The sequence below is a fragment of the Lepidochelys kempii genome, chromosome 1 (genome assembly GCF_965140265.1).
Source record: "Lepidochelys kempii isolate rLepKem1 chromosome 1, rLepKem1.hap2, whole genome shotgun sequence".
Classification (NCBI taxonomy): domain Eukaryota; kingdom Metazoa; phylum Chordata; order Testudines; family Cheloniidae; genus Lepidochelys; species Lepidochelys kempii.
The window spans coordinates 42437869-42457864 of record NC_133256.1 but is presented as its reverse complement, the minus strand read 5'-3'; the positions used below and the strand labels follow the sequence as shown (position 1 = coordinate 42457864).

The window sequence follows — 19996 nt, the reverse complement described above, 5'->3', positions numbered from 1 at the left end:
AATATGTTTATTAATTACAAAAGGTAGATTTTAAGTGATTATCAGGGATAGCAAACAGATCAAAGTAGATTACCTAGCAAATAAAGAAAAAATGCAAACTAAGCTGAATATACTAAATAGATTGGATATGAATTAGCAGATTCTCAGCCTAACTGATGGTACAGGCAGACTTATAGATTCTTAAGGCACAAGTTGCATTAGCTTTACAGCTTGGGTTTCTCAGGTCTTCATACACAGGCTAGAAATCCCTTTAGCCAGGGTCCAGCACTTCCCCCAGTTCAGTCTTTGTTCCTCAAATATTTCAGGAGTCCTCTAGGGTGGGGAGTGAAGCACCACAGATGATATCACTCCCTGCCTTATATAGCTTTAGCATATGGTGGGAACCTTTTGTTTCAAAACTTGGTTCCCAGACTGGTTTGTGGAAAAATACTGACCATCCCAAGATGGAGTCTACAATCATGTGGCCTGGTCACATGTCCTTGTAGAGTCATAGCAGCCATTAGTTTCAGGCTATTTGGAGTGTTCCAAGAAGGTTCACCAGGTGGGAGATAAGCTTCTCCTAAGGCCTATTGTTTCCCTTAATGGCTCATTGCCCTGAATAGGCCCTTCCCAACCAGCTATCTAAGCAGAAAGCATCTTGTCTAGTGGGTGTCACCCAGATGTAACTACATTTGAAATACAAATATATAGTCAATATTCATAACTTCAGATACAAAAATGATACATGCATACAAATACGATAATCATATTCAGCAAATCATAACTTTTCCAGTGACATCTCACATGACTTATCTTGCATAAAACACACCATAATTATGCTATAATCATATCATAATAATATCACTGTGAAGAATTTGGGGTGCAGTGTCACAATACTCATAAATGAAAATTAGAAGGTTTGAATGGCAATGATTATCTGAGACTGTAATCAGGTTTTCAGTGCACTGCAATGTATGGCTCAAAGGACAAAACGGAATCATGCTTTACTTCAGTGAATATTCAGTGAAACCCTGCTCTTTTGTTTGGATGACCGGGTCTTGAGCAGTCCCATGGCAGTGGTGTCAGGTCTCTGGAGTCCAGCAGTTCTGCACAGTTTTACACAGACAGTGTGTTCTGTTAAAGAAGATGAACTATACTGAGTTTATAGTCTTTCAGTTCTGCCCTTTTCACGTAACATTACCCAGATATTATGAATCTGGACTAATTGCCGTGCTTGTACACTCTTGCATTGCCTTGTTTCTCAAATCTTCCCAAATCAAAGGCTCTGTGCCTTTTTTGTCTGAGAAGGAAATTTGGTCTTTTACAGCCATGTGAACATTTATGTGTGTTTTGTTTTTGGTTTTTTGTCTTTTCCTTGTAATACAGGGCCAAGCATACCTACCATAAAACTTTGCTGGAGCAGGTTCAGGAGCTGGAAACCAAAACCAAAGAACTGGGAAAAGCTGTGCTTCGTGATAGTAATGGAAAGAGGTGGGGCAATTCCATCCTAATTTAAAGAACAGACATTTCTCCTCCTTCACCCTCACCCCCAAGTTTCTTTTTTCATTCAGACCTAATTCTAGGTGGGGTCCTAAGAATCCCCCTCAATTTTATCCACCCACGTCTTTTTTTAAATCCATCTTTTCCACTTCATCTCTCCTGTATTATTGCTGCATAAAGCCAAATCTGAGACTCCAACTCAGGTCTTCTTCATGATGGCATGTACCACTACCACTTGGCCGCCAGAGCAGATTAAACTAAGTTTGTTGTATTTTGGATGGTATCAGGAGTTTTGATCAAATGTTCGGATGAGAAAAAAGGTTGGCTATGACTCCGGACATGAAAAATTTTAGGCCAGCATTAAAAGGCGGAATGGAAAACAGAAAATAAGGTCTGCATTGGTACCTGGCCCAGTTAGTCTGACCTCACAGCTTTTTGTGCTCTCACTTTTCATCTTTAATTTACAGGGCTGTGAGTACAGACTTCTCAGCATAGTCACATGCGCTTCTCCCTTCTAGCCATGCCATATGGACTGAACGTATTGCTGTTATTAAATGCTTCATTGTAAGGGAGCGTATATATTGTGTGGGAACTTTTGTCTGGTGTGAAAGAAGCTAAAGAAAATCATAGTGAGGCTTTTCCTTCAGACAGTTTCATTTACGTCTTTAGAAAGTGGCTCTGCCTCAGCAAATCGGAAAGCTCTCTGAGTTCAAAAAGGGTTTATAACTAATTCTTGTGTTCCTTAAACAATATGGCACCACATGACCTGCTAAGAAACTACATGATCATTAAACTGGATTTTAGCAAACCTTATAAACTAGCAAACTGAGTGGAATGGGGCTTTTAAAAAGATTTCATTCTTCCAGGGCAAGGTCATCCTTTGAGTCTTTGATGTCTATTCTAAGGTAAACTAATTGCCGTATTGTAGCTGCTGCTGAGGCAAGCTGGATAATAAATTTTCAGCTTAATTTCTCTACAGATAGTGCCTACCAAGTCACAAGTTGCCAAGAAGTGAATTTGCCACCATGACTAATACACTGAAAAGCTTTAGAGATTCCCTAGTATGAATTCTAATATGTTTGTATAATATGTCCTTAGTGCCCAGATCTCAGTTTCAGAGATCAAGATCGAAGGAAAAATAATACAAAACAAAAAGAAAAAAAAACAAAATATGTAGGGGTCATTTTAATTAACAGTGAGTCACTTTCTGTCTTGCTGCTTTTGAGTACAACAAATGTATGGTTTTATTTATAAATTGCAGCCACATGCAAAGGTGCTAGGGTGAACCTAGAATCATTTAAAATGAATAAGCAACTTTAGTGAGCAAAGTCAACAAAAGTAAAAGGCTCAGACCAAAATTTTGAAACTTGAGAGCCTAAAATTAGATGGCTAAATAAAAATGGCCTAAATTTTAGTGGTGCTGAGCAACCACCTTGAAGTCAGTGGGAACTGAACGTGCTCAGCCCTGTTGAAAATCAGACAAAAGCTTGTTTAAAGATATATGCTTTGCACTGTGAACTAAAGTCAACAATCTCAAATCCTATTGGACCAGTGGAATGAATTGGGTCCAAAGCACTCCTCTGAGAACAAGCTGTCTTCAGCCCCCAGGCATTCAGTTCTGTTAAACTATTAGGGAATCTGCTGTGAGGGTGGTTCATGTATTTGTGCAGAATACACAATTGTATTTCTGAGTTATGTTGGTTTGCATTTTACTGACAAAATTAACTGCCTGTTATTGACACCAATAGAGGGGGGAAAGTAAAACTGTTGTCTTTGCATAATGCCTTTCTGGGTTGTGAAACCAGGAGGAAATACCATTAATAGTCATCAAGAAGCAGTTGGAGTTTAAGCTGTTTATGTGCACATGTCTCCTAGAACTTGATCGGCTTCCCTGTTTATGTTTACACATTGTTGTGGCTTTTTGTAAATTTACCATCTGTGTTGTAATTCATTCAGATGTCGCATGTTTTCATAGCCTTTTATTTTATTGCAGTCTCACTGCAAACACTTTAATCTGCATTCCTCCTCCATATAGATTCACTTCAGTCTCGAAACGCTTGCATGGAGATGATGTAAGGAATCCTCCTGGCCCTCCTTCCCAACCCCCCACCCTCCCATGCATTTCTTTTTCTCCCTCCTAATTGATCCCAGATTTTCTGGGTGGTCCATCTGTGAAGTAGATAATGGTGGAGTGCCTCAGTCTGCTAGAGGTTGGTGTGTCATGCTTATGATGTGGCCTCCTGAGTGCTCCTTGGAATTATGTCTTTTATCTCCTTTGTTTGTCTGCTGGCTCTTTCACACCTGCTTGAAATCATGTGCTGGTCCTTTGGGAAGGGAGGGAGATGGGAAAGAGGCATACTGGGGATTTCTTTGAGCTGCAGTCTATCTCATTTGGCTATAGGTTTTGGGTTTTTTTAAATTTCCTGAGGGCTGCTGGGAATCAGGAGCACTGTGATTTGTGCTCCTTTGCTTGCTCCTGCTGGGTGCCCCCACTGATGGCATGAGGGAAGTGAGTAACTAGAGTCCACTTGTTTCTAGTGCAGTGGGTAAAGCTATATTAAAACTGCGCCGGACTGCCAGTTCCCTCCAACTAAATGTTAGCACTTGTTGGAAGTATTTCTGAAAACATAGCCACTAGATGTATGCTTTGTTCAGGCAGTGCTGGGAGATAAGCTGGCTGTCATCAGGATCTGCTTTCCTATCCCATGTGGTGTACACTATTTTTGTATAGTGTCTTTCACAGAAAAGTATCACAAAATACTTCACACCCAATTAAAGATAAGAGAGGGACTTATGAACACTTATGCAAGCACGTTCTGGATATTACAAACTTTTCAGCTTAACGGCAAGGGATTCAAAAACCACATGAAGTCATGAGTGCACATGGCATTATGGAGTGGGGCACAAATTATCTTCTGGGTTGCAGTTGGGTTTGTTTTTGTTTTTAAAAGCTGGGTAGGATGGCACCATGGACTACACGCTGGCCTTGGGTAGGTTCTCAGTGTCATCAGTCGGAGTAAAAAGAAAAGGAGTACTTGTGGCACCTTAGAGACTAACCAATTTATTTGAGCATAAGCTTTCGTGAGCTACAGCTCACTTCATCGGATGCATTCATCTGATGAAGTGAGCTGTAGCTCACGAAAGTTTATGCTCAAATTAATTTGCTAATCTCTAATGTGCCACAGTACTCCTTTTCTTTTTGCGAATACAGACTAACAGGGCTGCTACTCTGAAACCTGTCAGTGGGAGTCTTGCACAAGTATCCAAAATCAGAATATCTATACGAAACACACTTGTAGTTGTAATGTTTGAGATGAATGAAAATTAAACAGCTCCCCTTCATTGATTACATTAAACTCGTCTTAATCTTAACCCCATCTGACTAGTTTCTAGAACCTAAATCATTTTTATTCATGACCTAAATACTAAGGGCAAAATTCTGCCCTTACTCACCAGTGTTGTGACCAGCAGGCGAGTTAAGGAAACAGCAGAGCCAGCCATATGCTCGGTTCAGTGAGCCATCCTCCCTGTGCTGGGAAGTAGACAGCTCAAAGGAAGGAGAACAACACATTCTGCATCCTAAACCGTCACAATCCTCTTTGTGTGCAGAGGGAGTGGATGCTTTGCCATGCCCCCAAGTCAGCAAGCTATCTGTGGAGGATCTGCAGGCTCATGAGCCACTCCCTAATTTGACACTCAAGAGACTGCTGGGCCGGAATCCAGTGCAGCTGCAACCTGAGTGAGCCTTGGTCCTGGAAGGAAATAGTCTCCCTGGCACACTCATGTAACAAAAGGCAGGATTTAGCACTAAATTTACATGAGTTTGGAAAGGTGAGGGGGCAATTTACATGCCAAAGCAAACATGGACACCTGAACAAAGGAGCTATGTGAGATTTACATGAAGAAAACAAACACATTTTCTACGGATCCACATAGATAAGTGACTCTGAAAATAACTGGGGAGAAATTTTTGAATTAAAACTTGTTAATACCCTTTTTAATCATGGCTCATAAAGGGCCAAATTTAGAGGGTCATATTTAGTTTGTTCTCTGTCTAACCTCTCATTGAAATCAGTGCGAGTTTAATCTGAATAAAGGCTGATTAGGGACCAAAATGACTTTTAGCTTGAAAATCCATGTCCGTTTGTTATCACATTCCAACCAATAGGCCGTGAATAAAGCAGTGAAATACTTCGCTTTGTGAATGTGAATTTTGATATTCAAGAGGGTTTCTATGTCTCAGACTTGCATAGAGAACTTCCTTCAGGGTTTATTTATTGGGGGTTAGGAGATTTTTATTTTATACTGAATAATATTGATGCTTTAATAGTTACTCCATCCCTTACAAGGCGCTGAAGGACTTGTCTGGGTTGTAACCGCAAAGTGTCCATATCATTTAGAAAAGGGAAAGAATTCCCCCAAATCATTTGGAACTGTGATGCAACATTACCTTTCTTGCCCTATGTAAAATAACACAGGAATAGGCAAAATCTGTTTTCTGAGCCAACCAGGTGTAGGCCTGTTCTTTGAGTGTACTTCTATGCAGGATTTTTCATTACACTTTGTTTCTTTGACTCTGATGATTTAAACTGTCTTTAAAGTCACGTTAAAAGACAGCTATTTTTATCATCAGGTAAGAAAAACCAACACTGTTTTTCAGTGCAGTTTAAAGAGCAGATCCTGTTAAAGAGCAGTCTCTGTGGTGTCTCTGCCCAACGAGCAGCTGCATTGTGGTTAAGATTCTCTTTCATTTAAGTGCTTTTTGCTGAGTCCAACTTACTCTGTTGCTTTGGTAAAAGGAGCTGCATGACTTGCCTTCCCTCCTTAGAGCAAGCTATCTGGTTTATCTTCTCTTCTGCTTTACTTAGTCCATGAATGCAGATGCCTATCTAGTCATTTCGATACTGTAGGACCCCATCAGTGCTCAGCCAGCTGACACAGGAACTTATGAAGGCTTGCTCATTCAATAGGCCCCTTGAGAGAAGAAAGAGTAGAGTCAAGGAAATCTGACTCAGCCCCCCTACTGTGTACTGTAGCCTAATGCTGTAAACCCTCCAGTCTTACAAAGGAAAAAATAGAATTGCTAAAACATATTTTAAAACAAGCCTCTGCATAAATTAAGGGCCTGATCCTGCTGCCATTGTACTCAATGGGAATTTTTCCATTAACATCAAGGTTTGGGCTCGTTATATTTCCCGAGTACTAGCCTTTTGTCATTTTGTATTGATGCATTTCAATCAGCATACAATTGAGAGAGGGAGACCGTTTCAATAAAGCACTTCAGATCAACAGATACAAAAGAATGGCTTGATCTTACTAAACACAAATATACTTATGTGTTGTAAGTTGGTAAATTGCATTGTATACACTGTGCCAAATTCTGATCTTGTTTACATGTTGACTTCAGTGGATTTACTCAAGATTTACACAACTCTGAGATCGGAATCTGGCCCATCTTGTGCAGTTGAGAATAAAATTAGGTTGCAGTTGAGAGGTATATTTTCTTTTTGAGGTTTAGGACTTCTTAGCAAATTTTCCAGATGTTCTTCACACCACTTCAGGAAAGGAACGATTTCTCTATCAACGTACACAATAAAGTGATTGTCATTTATGGTTTTTTCTCCCAGTTTTTCTACTAAAAAGGTATTAGACTCTTTTTACTAGCAAAAGGCTTATAAAATTATATCAATGCTCCCTCTCTCCCTCTCTCTCATATATATATAATTGTTTTATTTTATGCTATTCCATTTTATCTGGATGTAGATAAGGAGAAATGACAGGTTTTTCTTCATTTTCTTCATTTTCATATGTATTGTTAATTTCCGGTATTGTATTGTTTCAATCCCTCTGCATAAGACATTTCAAGTCACAAGGCTTGATCCTGCTTTCAGTTGGGAAGCATCTCCGCAAATCAGCTATAGCCCTGGCAAAGATAAACATGGTGGTTAATTTTTTTTCCAAGTGACAATTTGCTAGATCAAGCTTATAGAACAAACTAACAGAATTATACTTGCTCCCTCCACAGTACAGTAGGTTCGCATCACATCACATTGATAATTCCTATCAAATAATTATCCTTCCAAAAAATAGTGAAGAAAGTTAAAAAAAACACAATGATCCAGAGTGAGGCTTGAAGCTGTGATCAAATCTGCTGACTACGTCAGAGCTGAAGGAGGTACAAACATACAGGACAAAATTATGCGGCAAATTGAAATGGAAAGGTGGGAACAGTGGGGACATAAAATGAGAATGAGTACTGATTAAGGGGCTAGTCTTCTCCCCAGTGCTTAATCCTGAGTTACTGGGTTAGGCTCTAGAGATCTCGACACGGGGAAGGGTAAGGAATCCTCCCTCCAGGCTGCACAGCAGGAGAACTGCTCCATGACAACAGCTCCAGTCTATAGCTTGAGCAGTCTCTTTGGCCTGAGTTCCTCCTTTGCCCACTCCCACGGGGGAGGGAAGAGAAGTTGCATCCTATATGTTTTATTATGACATACATTAGTAACAAAGGGTATGTCTACACTGTGAACTTGTCCACAAAACTTTTATCTTTCACGGGTACTTAAAAAAGCCCTCCCGCGAAAGACAAAAGTTTTGCTGATGCAAGTAGCAGCGTGAACACGGCTTTGTCGGCAGGAGCGACAAATCTGTCGCCGCTCGTGGGGCTGGAAGTATTTTTTCGGCAAAAGTGCCAACAAAATACCAGCAGAGAGTGTTCACACATGCTGACTTTTAGCGACAAGGCTGTGTTGACACAGCCTTATCGCTAAAATCTGCGTGGTGTAGACAAGCCCAAAGAGCGCTATTTTAAGGGTTGCATTTAACAAGGGAAGGCTACATGGAAAATACTCCATACCCAGTAGAGAGACAAGGTGCGTGACATAATATATTTTATTGGACTAACTTCTGTTGGTGAGAAAGACAAGCTTTCAACCCACCTTGTCTCTCTAATATCCTGAGCCCCACATGGCTACAACTACACAGTATACGTATCCAGTAGGCTGTTACCAAATACCCATAGAACTCAATCCAACCAGATTTTTTTTTTAAACCAAGCAAATGCCGTCGCCTGCACTGAGAACTATGCCCAGACAGTTTCAAAATTCATCCATTTTTACAGTGGCCTGGCGTTCAAAAAAAAAAATCTGGTAAAAGAAGTTGTTGGCGAGGGGAAGGGGGTTGGAGGGGGGAATGAGTAGTTAACAAGAAAAGTATATTTCCTACCCTTACCAAAGTTAAAAATGATTGAATGGATCTTGTTCATACTTTCCAATAACAAATCACTTTTGAGCAGAGACCAAGCATGGAAAATTTCAACCTCAAAGGTGACTGTGTCCGCAACATATGAGTGTGTAGGAAAAGAATGTTATAATTGGAACTATATTGCAACCTTATCTATAGAGGATACTGCCATCACCCACAGTAAGTGAAAAGTGATGCACTTAGGGAGAAGAAGTAAACAGCACTGATACTAAAGTGAGGATGGTTGGAAAGCAATAAATCACTCTTCATTTCCTGGTTTTCAAAGGTTTAAGTTTAGCTGAAGCAGCACGGAGCTATCTTAACTCTGTGTTGATGCCGTTTTGGGACAGTTCAGAGTAATGCACACATGCACACCTACACACACACTATGAGTATATAAAATATTTGAAGCACTTTGAAATGAACAGTGCTTTGACTATCTCAGGCTTATTGCTTTGTTTGTATCTGTGCTGTCTATTTCTTTTTCCTAGGTGGCTAACTTACATTTATTATAGTAGGCACTTGGTAGTACCCTTTATAGTTAAGGTTACAATACGATTCCAGTTATAACAACCTGAAAAATGAAGGATGGTCCAAGTGGTCTTTACAGGGCCATGAGTAGGAAAGTATTATCTTCAGCAAGACATAATTTGAAACAAAAAAAAGGACACCAACCCTAAAAATCACTTCTACCCATGCAACCTTGCTGACTTTCCTGAGTGTGGTTGCCTGGGGAGAAAAAAGAGAAGAATTTGGCCCCAGATTTCCATATAATACCATTTCTGTTTCAGCTATTATGTACAATGTAAAAGGAACTGTCAAGCATTTGAAATACAGTAAAATAAAGGCCGCCTGCTACCAAGCAATTCATAAACCATACCAATCGCATTGCTACTGCAATAGCAGCATGTATGTTGTGTGATATTCTGAACCTTCCTAACATCTGATGAGGATAAACAGATGGTAAAAGCTATCTGGGAGCTGAGCTGACCCAGGCATCAGATGTGTAACCTCTAGAAACCTGACTGCTACACTGTCATCATCTCTAAGGTACATAGAAAGAGGGAGAGGACAACAATACAATCGGTCGTTAAACTCAGACTCTCCGGCTACTGATAAGTCTTTGTTTTGTGTTTAAAATAACTCGTCATTCTATTCTCAGAGAATCTTGAAAAATCTACTGGAATTGTAAAGATGAAAAAATGCCCAGCTCCTGGGTCACTCACCTACAGATCTAGGGCAACACTGTGCACTTCTCTGCACTCCCCGTTTACACTTTGTGCCCCACCCATAACCTGGTGCTTAGTGTTTGTTGATGGTTCATTGCATATTTACAGGAAGAAACAGAAAGCTCTTGGCTAGTTTTTATTTGTCTCCCTACTTGAGTGACATATTGAATATGTGCCAAGAGGCTGACTTTGCAAAGAAAAAGGCTGAAGATTTCAATTATACACTTCAGATATTGGTATCAAACACCCCTGCCATAAATGACTTCCTCAAGAAGCTCTCTGGAGATCTCTGCTGATTACATAGCAGCTTCATTATCAGTAAAGTCTGTTTGCTTTTAAAATTAAAAAGACCTGCAACCCAGATTGATCTCACAGAGTAAAACATTTCATCAACCTGATGCCAGACAGCCAAAAATAACACCTCTCCTTCATGAACTGCAACTGAGAAACAAACCAACACAAGCCCCTGGCTACTTGGGCGTATCATCGTGACATGTAAGTCTCATTGTTTTTCTTGACACACCCAAAACCCAGCTGATTAGTACTCAATTTACCCACTCACCTATTCACCAAGAGTGAAATTCACACCTGTACAGGGCTCTCTCATAAATGGGCACAGTTTACGGCTCCTCTTAAGATCTGTGTTGTCGGCTTAAGTGGGACTTAAGTAATGCACAGGGTGTTGATGAGTCCTCAGTACCAGGGTAAATGTCACCTTAAACTAATTTCACAGGATTTGCTTAATCTAACTAGGTTCTCAGTCCATGACAACCTTCCTTTCTATTCTACTCATTCTGAAGCCACCTCATACCCCTCTTCTTCAGCCATCTCTTGCTATTGCATAGTTCCATCTTAGCTTTTTCCCTTTCAGGAACTCACATAATACAGTGGGTTTTTTTAAAAAATCAGCAATTTTTTTAAATGTTTATTAAAAGGAAAACAAATTAAATTAGCATTTGTGGCCTAGTGATAGTGTAGAGGGAATGCCCTCAGCCATCAGGGATATATGGGGGAGGGGTCCTCCTGTGAATCAGTCTCCTAAGGCCAGTTAGGAAGCTATGTTGATGGGCTCTGAATGGGGGATATGATCCAACAGTGACCAGGACACCATAAGTGCTTAGATATTATGCTGAGTGCTGGATGACATAGAAAAACCTTATATAGATTAGAGCGAGAGAGAGGGTGGGGGGGATGAGTGTGGTGAAGAAGTGAAAGAATTCTCCAAAAGAATTGGTACACTCTAATAGCCGGGTAGGACTCTATTAACCAATCCCCTGTGCCATGGTTGTGCTGCTTTAAAATTCATTATGTATAATTCTCTGATTAACCTTTAGTAGAAATTACTGTTAGAAATTACTGATTCGGGGAGCAAGGGGACCTATGAAAAACACTTATCTACATGTAAATGGTGTAGTGACTGTTAGAGGTGACCAAAGCTGGAAGAAAACCTGAGCCTCTTCAACATGAGGCTTTGTTCTTTTCTCCTTCTCTCAACAGTGTATTGAAATGTTATTTTCAGCAACAGAACTGATGTCAACATAGAAACAGCAAAATCCAGGCTAAACTATTGGTTGTAAGGGGCAGATGAAACCCATAACTAGGTTTAATTCACCTCCTCCCAAATCATGCAACCCGTAGAAAAACATTTTTAGCAACAGAAATGTCGAGGTACTTTTAAAATTATTTATGAACTTTAGAAAAGATACAAAGGGAAACTATCGGACTCACAACAAAGTCTTCAGTTACCTGAAGTTAAGGGGATCTGATTCTCCTCTCACACTGCTCTGCCCTCGCGTACCACCACTGGCTTAAAAGGCATTATTTCTGAGCGAGCAGGATCAGAGCTGAGGAAGAGACCTCAGACAAGAAGATATGTAACAAGATGTGTCACAGCAGAAAGCAACATATTAAATCAGGGCCCACTTACTAGTCCCTTTAAAGGGGGAAGAATTTCAGCTTGAACTATGAGGTTTTTCTGGTTTCTATCACAGCTTTCCCATGATTTAAATGTTGCTACTGCACTGACTAGAAGAAAATGTGATGCTGTACCTGCAGATAGAAGGGTAATGGGATTCATAGTTGTTCAAGTCACAGGAAAACCAGCTGTGCATTTTCCTGTCCTGTTGGCTCAAACTTCTGTATGTAATCCTCTATATTTTATTATATTTAGGAGTCTGTTGGTCATACTTCAGCCTTGTATTTACTATGTATTCAGAGGGTAGAGGGATAGCAGCCAGAATACACACACATTTTTTAATTTTTACAATTTGTTTGCAGATTTTATGGCTCCGTCAAGGTTTTAATTACAAATATTACATTTCTTCCTGCAGGATACTTCAGGGGCAGGAAAAAACAAACCGTCTCATATATTTGTGTTTGTATTGGACTAAACGTTTTAAATAATCCAGGCACATTAGGTTAAGAAAAAATCCTAAATCATCTTGTCCATTATAAATAACCTGCCTATATTCTGCAGCTCTGCTAGCAAATCACCACTGAGATTCTGATGCAATTCTAAAGAAAAAAAAATTAACCCAACCAGTGCGTATATTTTCCAGGTAGACTCTGTTTTAAGTGAGACATCTGCAGCCACTTTAACCTTCACTTCTTTGTGAGCCCTGCTTTTGCCACCAGCCAATTAGTGAACTCTGGAGGACTTTCTGGGTCAAGCTATACCAAGTACCTCAAATCCTCGTTAACGCTAATTAGTGCTCAGTAGGTTAATTGGTCGTGAAGCTCATCTTTTTTTAATTACTCGAACAAATGAGCCAGCGGGACCTTGTGGTCAGCTGTGAATTATTCTGTTTGTTTTGATGCTCCTCGTTTGAATGTGTAAAGCCAGATGTTTGTTGCCCAGACTTAGGGCCTGTTTGCTTTTGTTGGAGGAAAAAAAGGACAAAAACCACTTTTTTAGCACAGTTATTAAGCATCTCAGCTGATGCCTTAGAACAATTAAGACCCAGGATGCAAGAGTGACTTTGTGCATGGGATAGAAAAAGTCATCATTTGAAATGATAACATATCACCTTAAGAAAAGGAGTACTCGTGGCACCTTAGAGACTAACCAATTTATTTGAGCATAAGCTTTCGTGAGCTACAGCTCACTTCATCGGATGCAGCTCACGAAAGCTTATGCTCAAATAAATTGGTTAGTCTCTAAGGTGCCACAAGTACTCCTTTTCTTTTTGCGAATACAGACTAACACGGTTACTCTGAAATGTATCACCTTAAGATGTCCCTTCAATTCCTTATCAGCTGTAACAAACAAGTGCCATGTTATTGATATAGTCCAAGAAGAATCATACACATTGGAAATGGTAAAGACCTAATAGGTTGTCTTGACCATCTCAGGCAGCCAGTGCAGGGAAGTTCCGTATACAATATATTCTATGTTGTTAATTCATAGAATCAAAGGCAGAAGGGACCACTGTGTCTGACCTCCTGAATAACGCCAGCCATAGAACTTCCCCAAAATAATTCCTGTTTGAACTAGAGCAGATCTTTTAGAAAAATATTCAGCCTTGATTTAAAACTTGCCAGTGATGGAAAATCCACCACCGCCCTTGGTAAGTTGTTCCAGTGGCTAATTATTGTCACTTAAAAATTTGCACCTTAGTTCCACTCTGAATTTGTCTTGCGTGAGCTTCTAGCCATCATGGTATACCTTTGTCTGCTAGATTGAAGAACCCATTATCAAATTTTTGTTCCCCTAGTAGGTGCTTACAGATTGTGGTCTTAACTTTGTCTTTGTTAAGGTAAATAGATGGAGCTCCTTTAGTCTATCACTATAAGGCAGGTTTTCTGATCCTTTAATCATTCTTGAGGCTCTTCTCTGAACCTGCTCCAGTTTATCAACATCTCTCTTAAACTGTGGACACCAGAACTATCATAGTATTTCAGCAGTAGTTGCATGAGTGCCAAATACAGAGGTAAAATAACCTCTCTACTGCTATTCAAGATTCCCCTGTTTACTTCATCCAAGGATAGCATTACCCCTTTTAGCCACAGCATCAAATTGGGAGCTGATGTTCTGCTCATTATCTGCCATTACCTCCAAATCTTTTTCAGAGTCACTGCTTCCCAGGATAGAGGCCCGTTAGTGTGTCCTACATGCTTTGTTCCTAGAAGTATACATTTACATTTAGCCATATTAAAACACATATTGTGTGCCTGTGCTCAGCTTACCAGATGATCCAGATCACTCAGTATCAGTGACCTGTGCACTTCCTTATCTATCACTCCCCCAATTTTTATGTCATCTGCAAACTTTGTTAGTGATGATTTCATGTTTTCTTCCAGGTAATTGATAAATATGTTAAATAGAATAGGACAAAGAACCAAACCCTGAAGGACACCTTGTTTTAAATGTCTTGTTTTAAATAACTCAAATGATGAATTTTGTACCACTTCCTCGCAAGACTGTGCCACAATCTTCATCTTCATTCTAAGGACATTTTCCTGAGTATTCATCCTAAATTATCATTGCTTTGATTTTACTTCATAACTCCTTTATATCACTTTAAGCAATTCCTCTACACTTTTTGTACTTTTACACCTCACATAGTTGTAAACTATTGTTATATCTCTTCCCCCTCAACTCTCAGAGTCATTGTTTAAACAAGCAACACATTGATCCTTGCAGTCCCTTCTAACCCTATGATTCTATGTTTCTTTCTTTTAATTCTTCCTCATAAATCTGTCCTTCTGGCCCCCATAAGAATATTCTCTCGATTACCTCCAGTTTGGTAACATTGTCCTGTTATTGAGGTGCCCGGAGCTGTATGAAGCATTCCCGGTGTGGTCTCACCAGATATGTTAATAGACCTGTCATCTCTCTCTCCCCTGATGCACTTTCCACTGCAGTCTGTAGCCCAGTCATGCATGAGTTCCATGTGGGTTAATTCACACACCTGCACAGAGTCTCACTGAACACAGAAGCAGTATTGACTGAGGTCACAAACCCGCAATTGTGACCTCAGCAACCTCAGCAAATGGTCAAATGTGGCATAGTGCATGTCTGTGGGACAAGCATGAGATTGTGGTTAAGGTTTTGTGCTACAGTGTGAGGGATATTAATAAGGTCTGTGTGTTTTCTTTATCTGTGGAGGCAGAAAGAAATTCCCTGTGGAGGTGTAGAGTCTTTCAATAGCAGTGTGGGCATGAGAGTACAGTAAAAAGGTGTCTCTTAACTTGGCATTTCCTTACTTGTAAGGGTTTGTGTCAGGTGATGTCACACTTAAGCAGCCTTACCTGGTTTTAAATGAAGTTTTTGGTTATGGGTATTAGATACACATTCCTCTCAAAAGAGCTTTCTGGTAATTAGATCGGAATGTAGATGTTCATGATTCAGTACTTGACTGGGCCTGATCCAAAGCCCATGTAAGTTAGTAGATGATTCCCTGGACCTCACTGGGCTTTGGATCTAGCCCTTTAACACCAAGATGTACTCAGTGAGTTGGCCAACACAAACCCAGGGTGAGCTTTCAGTAAGTGTATGTTGAAGCCCCACAGCAGGAAGAAATGGGAAGCAGTGCAAGAAAGCCTTTCTTCTGCTGCTCGTGACACATCTAGACTCTGGTGTCTGCACCTACAGAAAGGAGAGGCTGAGAAGCAGCAGGTATTCTCAGACATTTATATAAACGTGTGCTTGATTATATTCCAATCCCCACTCACCATATGTCACTTGTCTTTTTTAAAATGTAGGCTCCTTAAGCAGGAACTAGCTCTTCCTACGTCTACATACAGCCCCTAACACAATGGGACCCTGATCCTGCCTGGAGCCCTTGAGTGTTACACTAACATAATTAATAATACTGTGAGAACTGTTTTTCAAGTTTTGGAAGCCTTTTCCAAAATGATGCAAACCAAAGCTCTTCCAAGTAGCATTTTAAAAAACCCACACAAACCTCTGAGCATGCTTTAGAGAAGATTCTACGTCAGAAATAATTAAATATATTTCTGCAGCCAAAGGGTTTCCAAACTATGGGACTTTCTACAACATTAGAACCTGAACAGAAACAGCCCAGGATCCTGCAAGGCATAGCCACCTTCCCTTGGATAACAAGTGCCAGTTTCCTAGGCTTGTAGGAATCTATGGCTCTAAGTTGGGCAGTCCAGAATGATTCCTGGACACACACAGTTTGAAAACACCATTCATACTGTCTTGTGTCTCTGTCCTGGGTGTCCTGGCACACTTTGTTAGGATTATCTCTTTGTTTTTTCCTAAAAATTTTTTCCAGGAGACAAGAGAGAATTTATAAAGGTTTCCACTTTCTGAAACCAAAATAATAAACTGGAAGGTGCTGTGGCTTGATAACTGGAATAGGCAGATTTATTCTGTACAGGTATATGATTCATCTGCCTTTATCTGTAGGTCAGTGGGAATTCTTCAAAAGTGACAACAAAGTAATTTGGCCATTTCAAAAAGACATAAGAAAATTTTTTTATTCAAACAAAGGGCAATGCAGAAAGTATTTTGCCTCATTCCAGCTTTGCTTGGTAGTTGCTGTACTTGATAATAGTGAGGCAGTGATAGAGACGTAGAAAACCCATAGTTTAAATACATCTGAAGTGTGATCAGTAGGAAAAGCTAAATAAGAACATAACAATGTCCATACTGAGTCAGACCAATGGTCCAGCTAGCCCAGTGGCCAATGTCAGGTGCTTCAGAGGGAATGAACAGAACAGGTAGTCATCGAGTGATCCATCCTCTCTTATCCACTCCCAGCTTCTGGCAATCAGAGGCTAGGGACATTCAGAGCATGGGGTTGTGTCCCTGACCATCTTGGCTAATAGCCATCGATGGCTCTATCCTCCATGAACTTAGCTAATTCTTTTTTGAACTCCATAATAGTTTTGGCCTTCACAACATCCCCACAATGAGTTGCACGGGTTGACTGCATTGTGTGACGAAGTACTTCACACAGTGTGCTTCTCAGGGGAACTGTAATTTCAAGGGTTTCTGACAGCCCCAAGAATTCCCCTTATATTTCCTCTTTTTCCTCCTTGCCTCCTCTCTCCAAAGCCTCATGATGCTGGAACTTTCCATATGATAGAAAATGGCTGGAGGTGCCTCACTTTTTGGCCCATTGCCAAAGCTCCATTCATCTGCCAGTGGGGGACACCAGAGAGGGAGCCACTTGGCTCACTTTTCCTACAGAGGCTGAGCATCCTGCCTCTAGCATTCTCCATCGCTACCCTGTCAGGCAAAGAAACTGAGATCAAGATAATAGTCATATGCTGCGCAGACTTCTGTTCTTGGAGACAAATCTTGCCTCCTTTGTGGATTCAGGGGACTGCCTTGTAATGCATCATGTGTAGTTCCACTGTGCAAGAGGAGTCTGAGGTCCTGTGTAGTGGGGTCTGAGCCCTCTTTGCACTGTAAGGATTTAGGAAAGGATCCAGTGGCTATTTGACCCCCCCGCTTCACATATCTGGAACAGTGGCCACAAAGTGACTTGGTTTTAGGGTAGCAGCTGTGTTAGTCTGTATTCGCAAAAAGAAAAGGAGTACTTGTGGCACCTTAGAGACTAACCAATTTATTTGATCATAAGCTTTTGTGAGCTACAGCTCACTTCATCAGATGCATTCAGTGGAAAATCTCCCCACTGTATTTTCCACTGAATGCATCCGATGAAGTGAGCTGTAGCTCACGAAAGCTTATGCTCAAATAAATTGGTTAGTCTCTAAAGTGACTTGAGGTGATTATTCCCTTTGTCCTCCATGGATGTCCCCACTGTTCAGTTTGCTGTGAGAGGATTTGACCCTTGAGATGAATCTAATGAAATTCTAGGTGGAGTGAAAGCCCACAAAGATGCATTGCACATTACAGACATTTCAGAAATTCTGGCTGGCATCTTCTTGTTTAAAGCAGTTAACTGTTCCAGTGAAAGAGAGTGGCCTGTTAAAACGGAAATCTACTTGTCTACAGCAGTAGCAGCAGTGCCCCTTGGAGTCCAAATTTCACATAATTCATGGATGTGAAATCCTAAGTGTCAGCAAGAAAAGGTATCTAGGTCCTTGCTCCAGAATGTCTGCACAGTCATTAGTATACGTAGCCTGATTTTGATCTCAATGTAACCAGTGTCAGTCCCTGAAGTCAGTGGAGGTTGGGGAAAAGGGAGTGAGAAGAGAATCAGGCCCTGAATTCTGAAAATTCAGCGTAAAGCTGGTATGAATTAGACCATGCCAATGGAGTCGTGTTAACAAAAATGAGTCTGATTCTCTGTTCACTGGCACCAGTGTAAATCAGGAATAACTTTACAAACAGGACAATTACATGAGTCTGAGAGAAAACACAGGGCCCCTATCATTTTGAACTAAAATAGATTATGCTAATATATATATTTCATAATAAGAAATATATGTAGTAATGTATAGGCCTATCATTAAGGCCCCAGTCCAGCAAAACACATAAACATGCATAATATTAAATGTATAAGAAAGCCCACTGATGTCAATGAGACTATCATGTGCTTAAAATTATGCACATGCTTAAGTGCTCTTCGGGATCAGGGCCACAGGGTCAGTATTATCCTTTTATTCTGTGAACAAAACTCACACTGAAATAATAGTTTTGTGCAAATATCCATGGTAGATAGTAGCTGTTGATTCCCGTGTATACCTTTCTAGAGATTCATAATAGCTATTCCCTTGTCTCTGTCTCTTTTGGTCGGTCAGTCGGTGTGTTTGTTTTTCTCCTCTAGTTTGCATTTGCATGTGGTAAAAATTGAATAACTTTTAAAAAGCTAATTTTAGACCCACACAGGACTAGAAATTGGATTGTGAAAACTGAAGATTTATGTTGTTGTTCTTTTTATCAAAAACTGGAGATAAATTTGTATTGTCCACTGGGAAAAAAACCAAGCTGTATTCATGAAAGAATTATGGTGGGTTTCTTCTATGGTTGTTTCAAGCCATGCTGCAGGTGTGATAGAAGCCTTTACCATACACTAAGTAAAAACACATTGCTCCTTCTCTCTAAGGCACAACCTACAAAGGAAGTTTTTATTATCTACTACAATTAAGATGGGATGCCAAGTTCAGTACAGTTATGCCCAAGGCCAAGATATCAGGCACCCAGATGCCACAATGATGCAACTTCAGCATCTCAGAGATAGACAGAGCAGATGTACACTTTATACCACTATGCCTTAAAAAGAAGGAGTCCTGTCATCATAGATCCCTGATGGTGGTGTCCATTGTAAAGAAAGTTAAAAGAATTGTTTTTTACACACTGTAACTGGTTTATTTAAAAAGCAAAAGTACTCGGTTAAATACACTCGAGATGCAGTGAAATTATCTAGGGACTCACTGTGTGTATTTGGCTTTTTTTCCAGCTTGAACGAACGTGATCATTTGTTGAAAAGGCTTGGCAGAAAAACTCCTCCGAGCCTTTTCCGAGCTCATTCTGTCCAGCAAGGTGTATCACGTAAGTACCTGACCCGGTGTGTGCCTCTCAGCAGTCAGTCCCAGAGGAATGAAGGGGAAGATGGTTATTTTTTAAATTAAATTGTAGGTAGAGATAATCTGGTACAGAGGCTGAGCTGACAACCAAGAGTCAGAAATTTGGAAGGGGAATTAGTGTATTTGGCCCCAGGCTTGTAGAGGTTGCATGTAGATAATTCCCTAGGACCTAATCAAGTGGCCCAATGACAAAATCCCAATGCAGAAATTCTGTAACTTTAAAATCCTGATATTCTCAAGATCTTGTAAAATTTGACAGGACAAAAAATAATGTTCAAATAGAGCTCTGCTTTAAACGGTGACTGTGTTTTCAAATGATAGCTATTAACTATGGTTTTAAAAATACAGAAATAGCTCAGTGGTGCCATTTGAGAAAAGTTCTAAATGTTTTTAATAGGCAGGTGGAGGTCCTCGTAGCTGCCATTTTGTATTCCTCTTCTTGGCCTCTTCTGGGGAAGTTAATGGCAACCCTAGACCTGCCTGCTGCTGCTAAAAGAAAGGATCAATGTGTCTCACACTGCATCTGAGGTCATCAGTTTATCCCACTGCACAGGGCCATGAGACAGGCCCTGTGTCCTTGG

General features: G+C 40.3%; 1 protein-coding gene across 4 annotated transcripts in view; it reads left to right on the top strand.

Moving 5' to 3' along the window:
- The window catches only part of ATP8A2 (ATPase phospholipid transporting 8A2), a 692754-nt gene that overhangs the window by 656632 nt on the left and 16126 nt on the right, over positions 1-19996 (top strand). For 3 of the 4 annotated variants that reach the window (XM_073340286.1, XM_073340306.1, XM_073340324.1), the window contains 2 exons: positions 1366-1470; positions 19289-19380. In XM_073340286.1, coding sequence (XP_073196387.1) covers positions 1366-1470; positions 19289-19380 — 197 coding nt within the window. The remainder of the gene's footprint in view (positions 1-1365; positions 1471-19288; positions 19381-19996) is intronic. The other variant, XM_073340296.1, reaches the window with a different exon arrangement.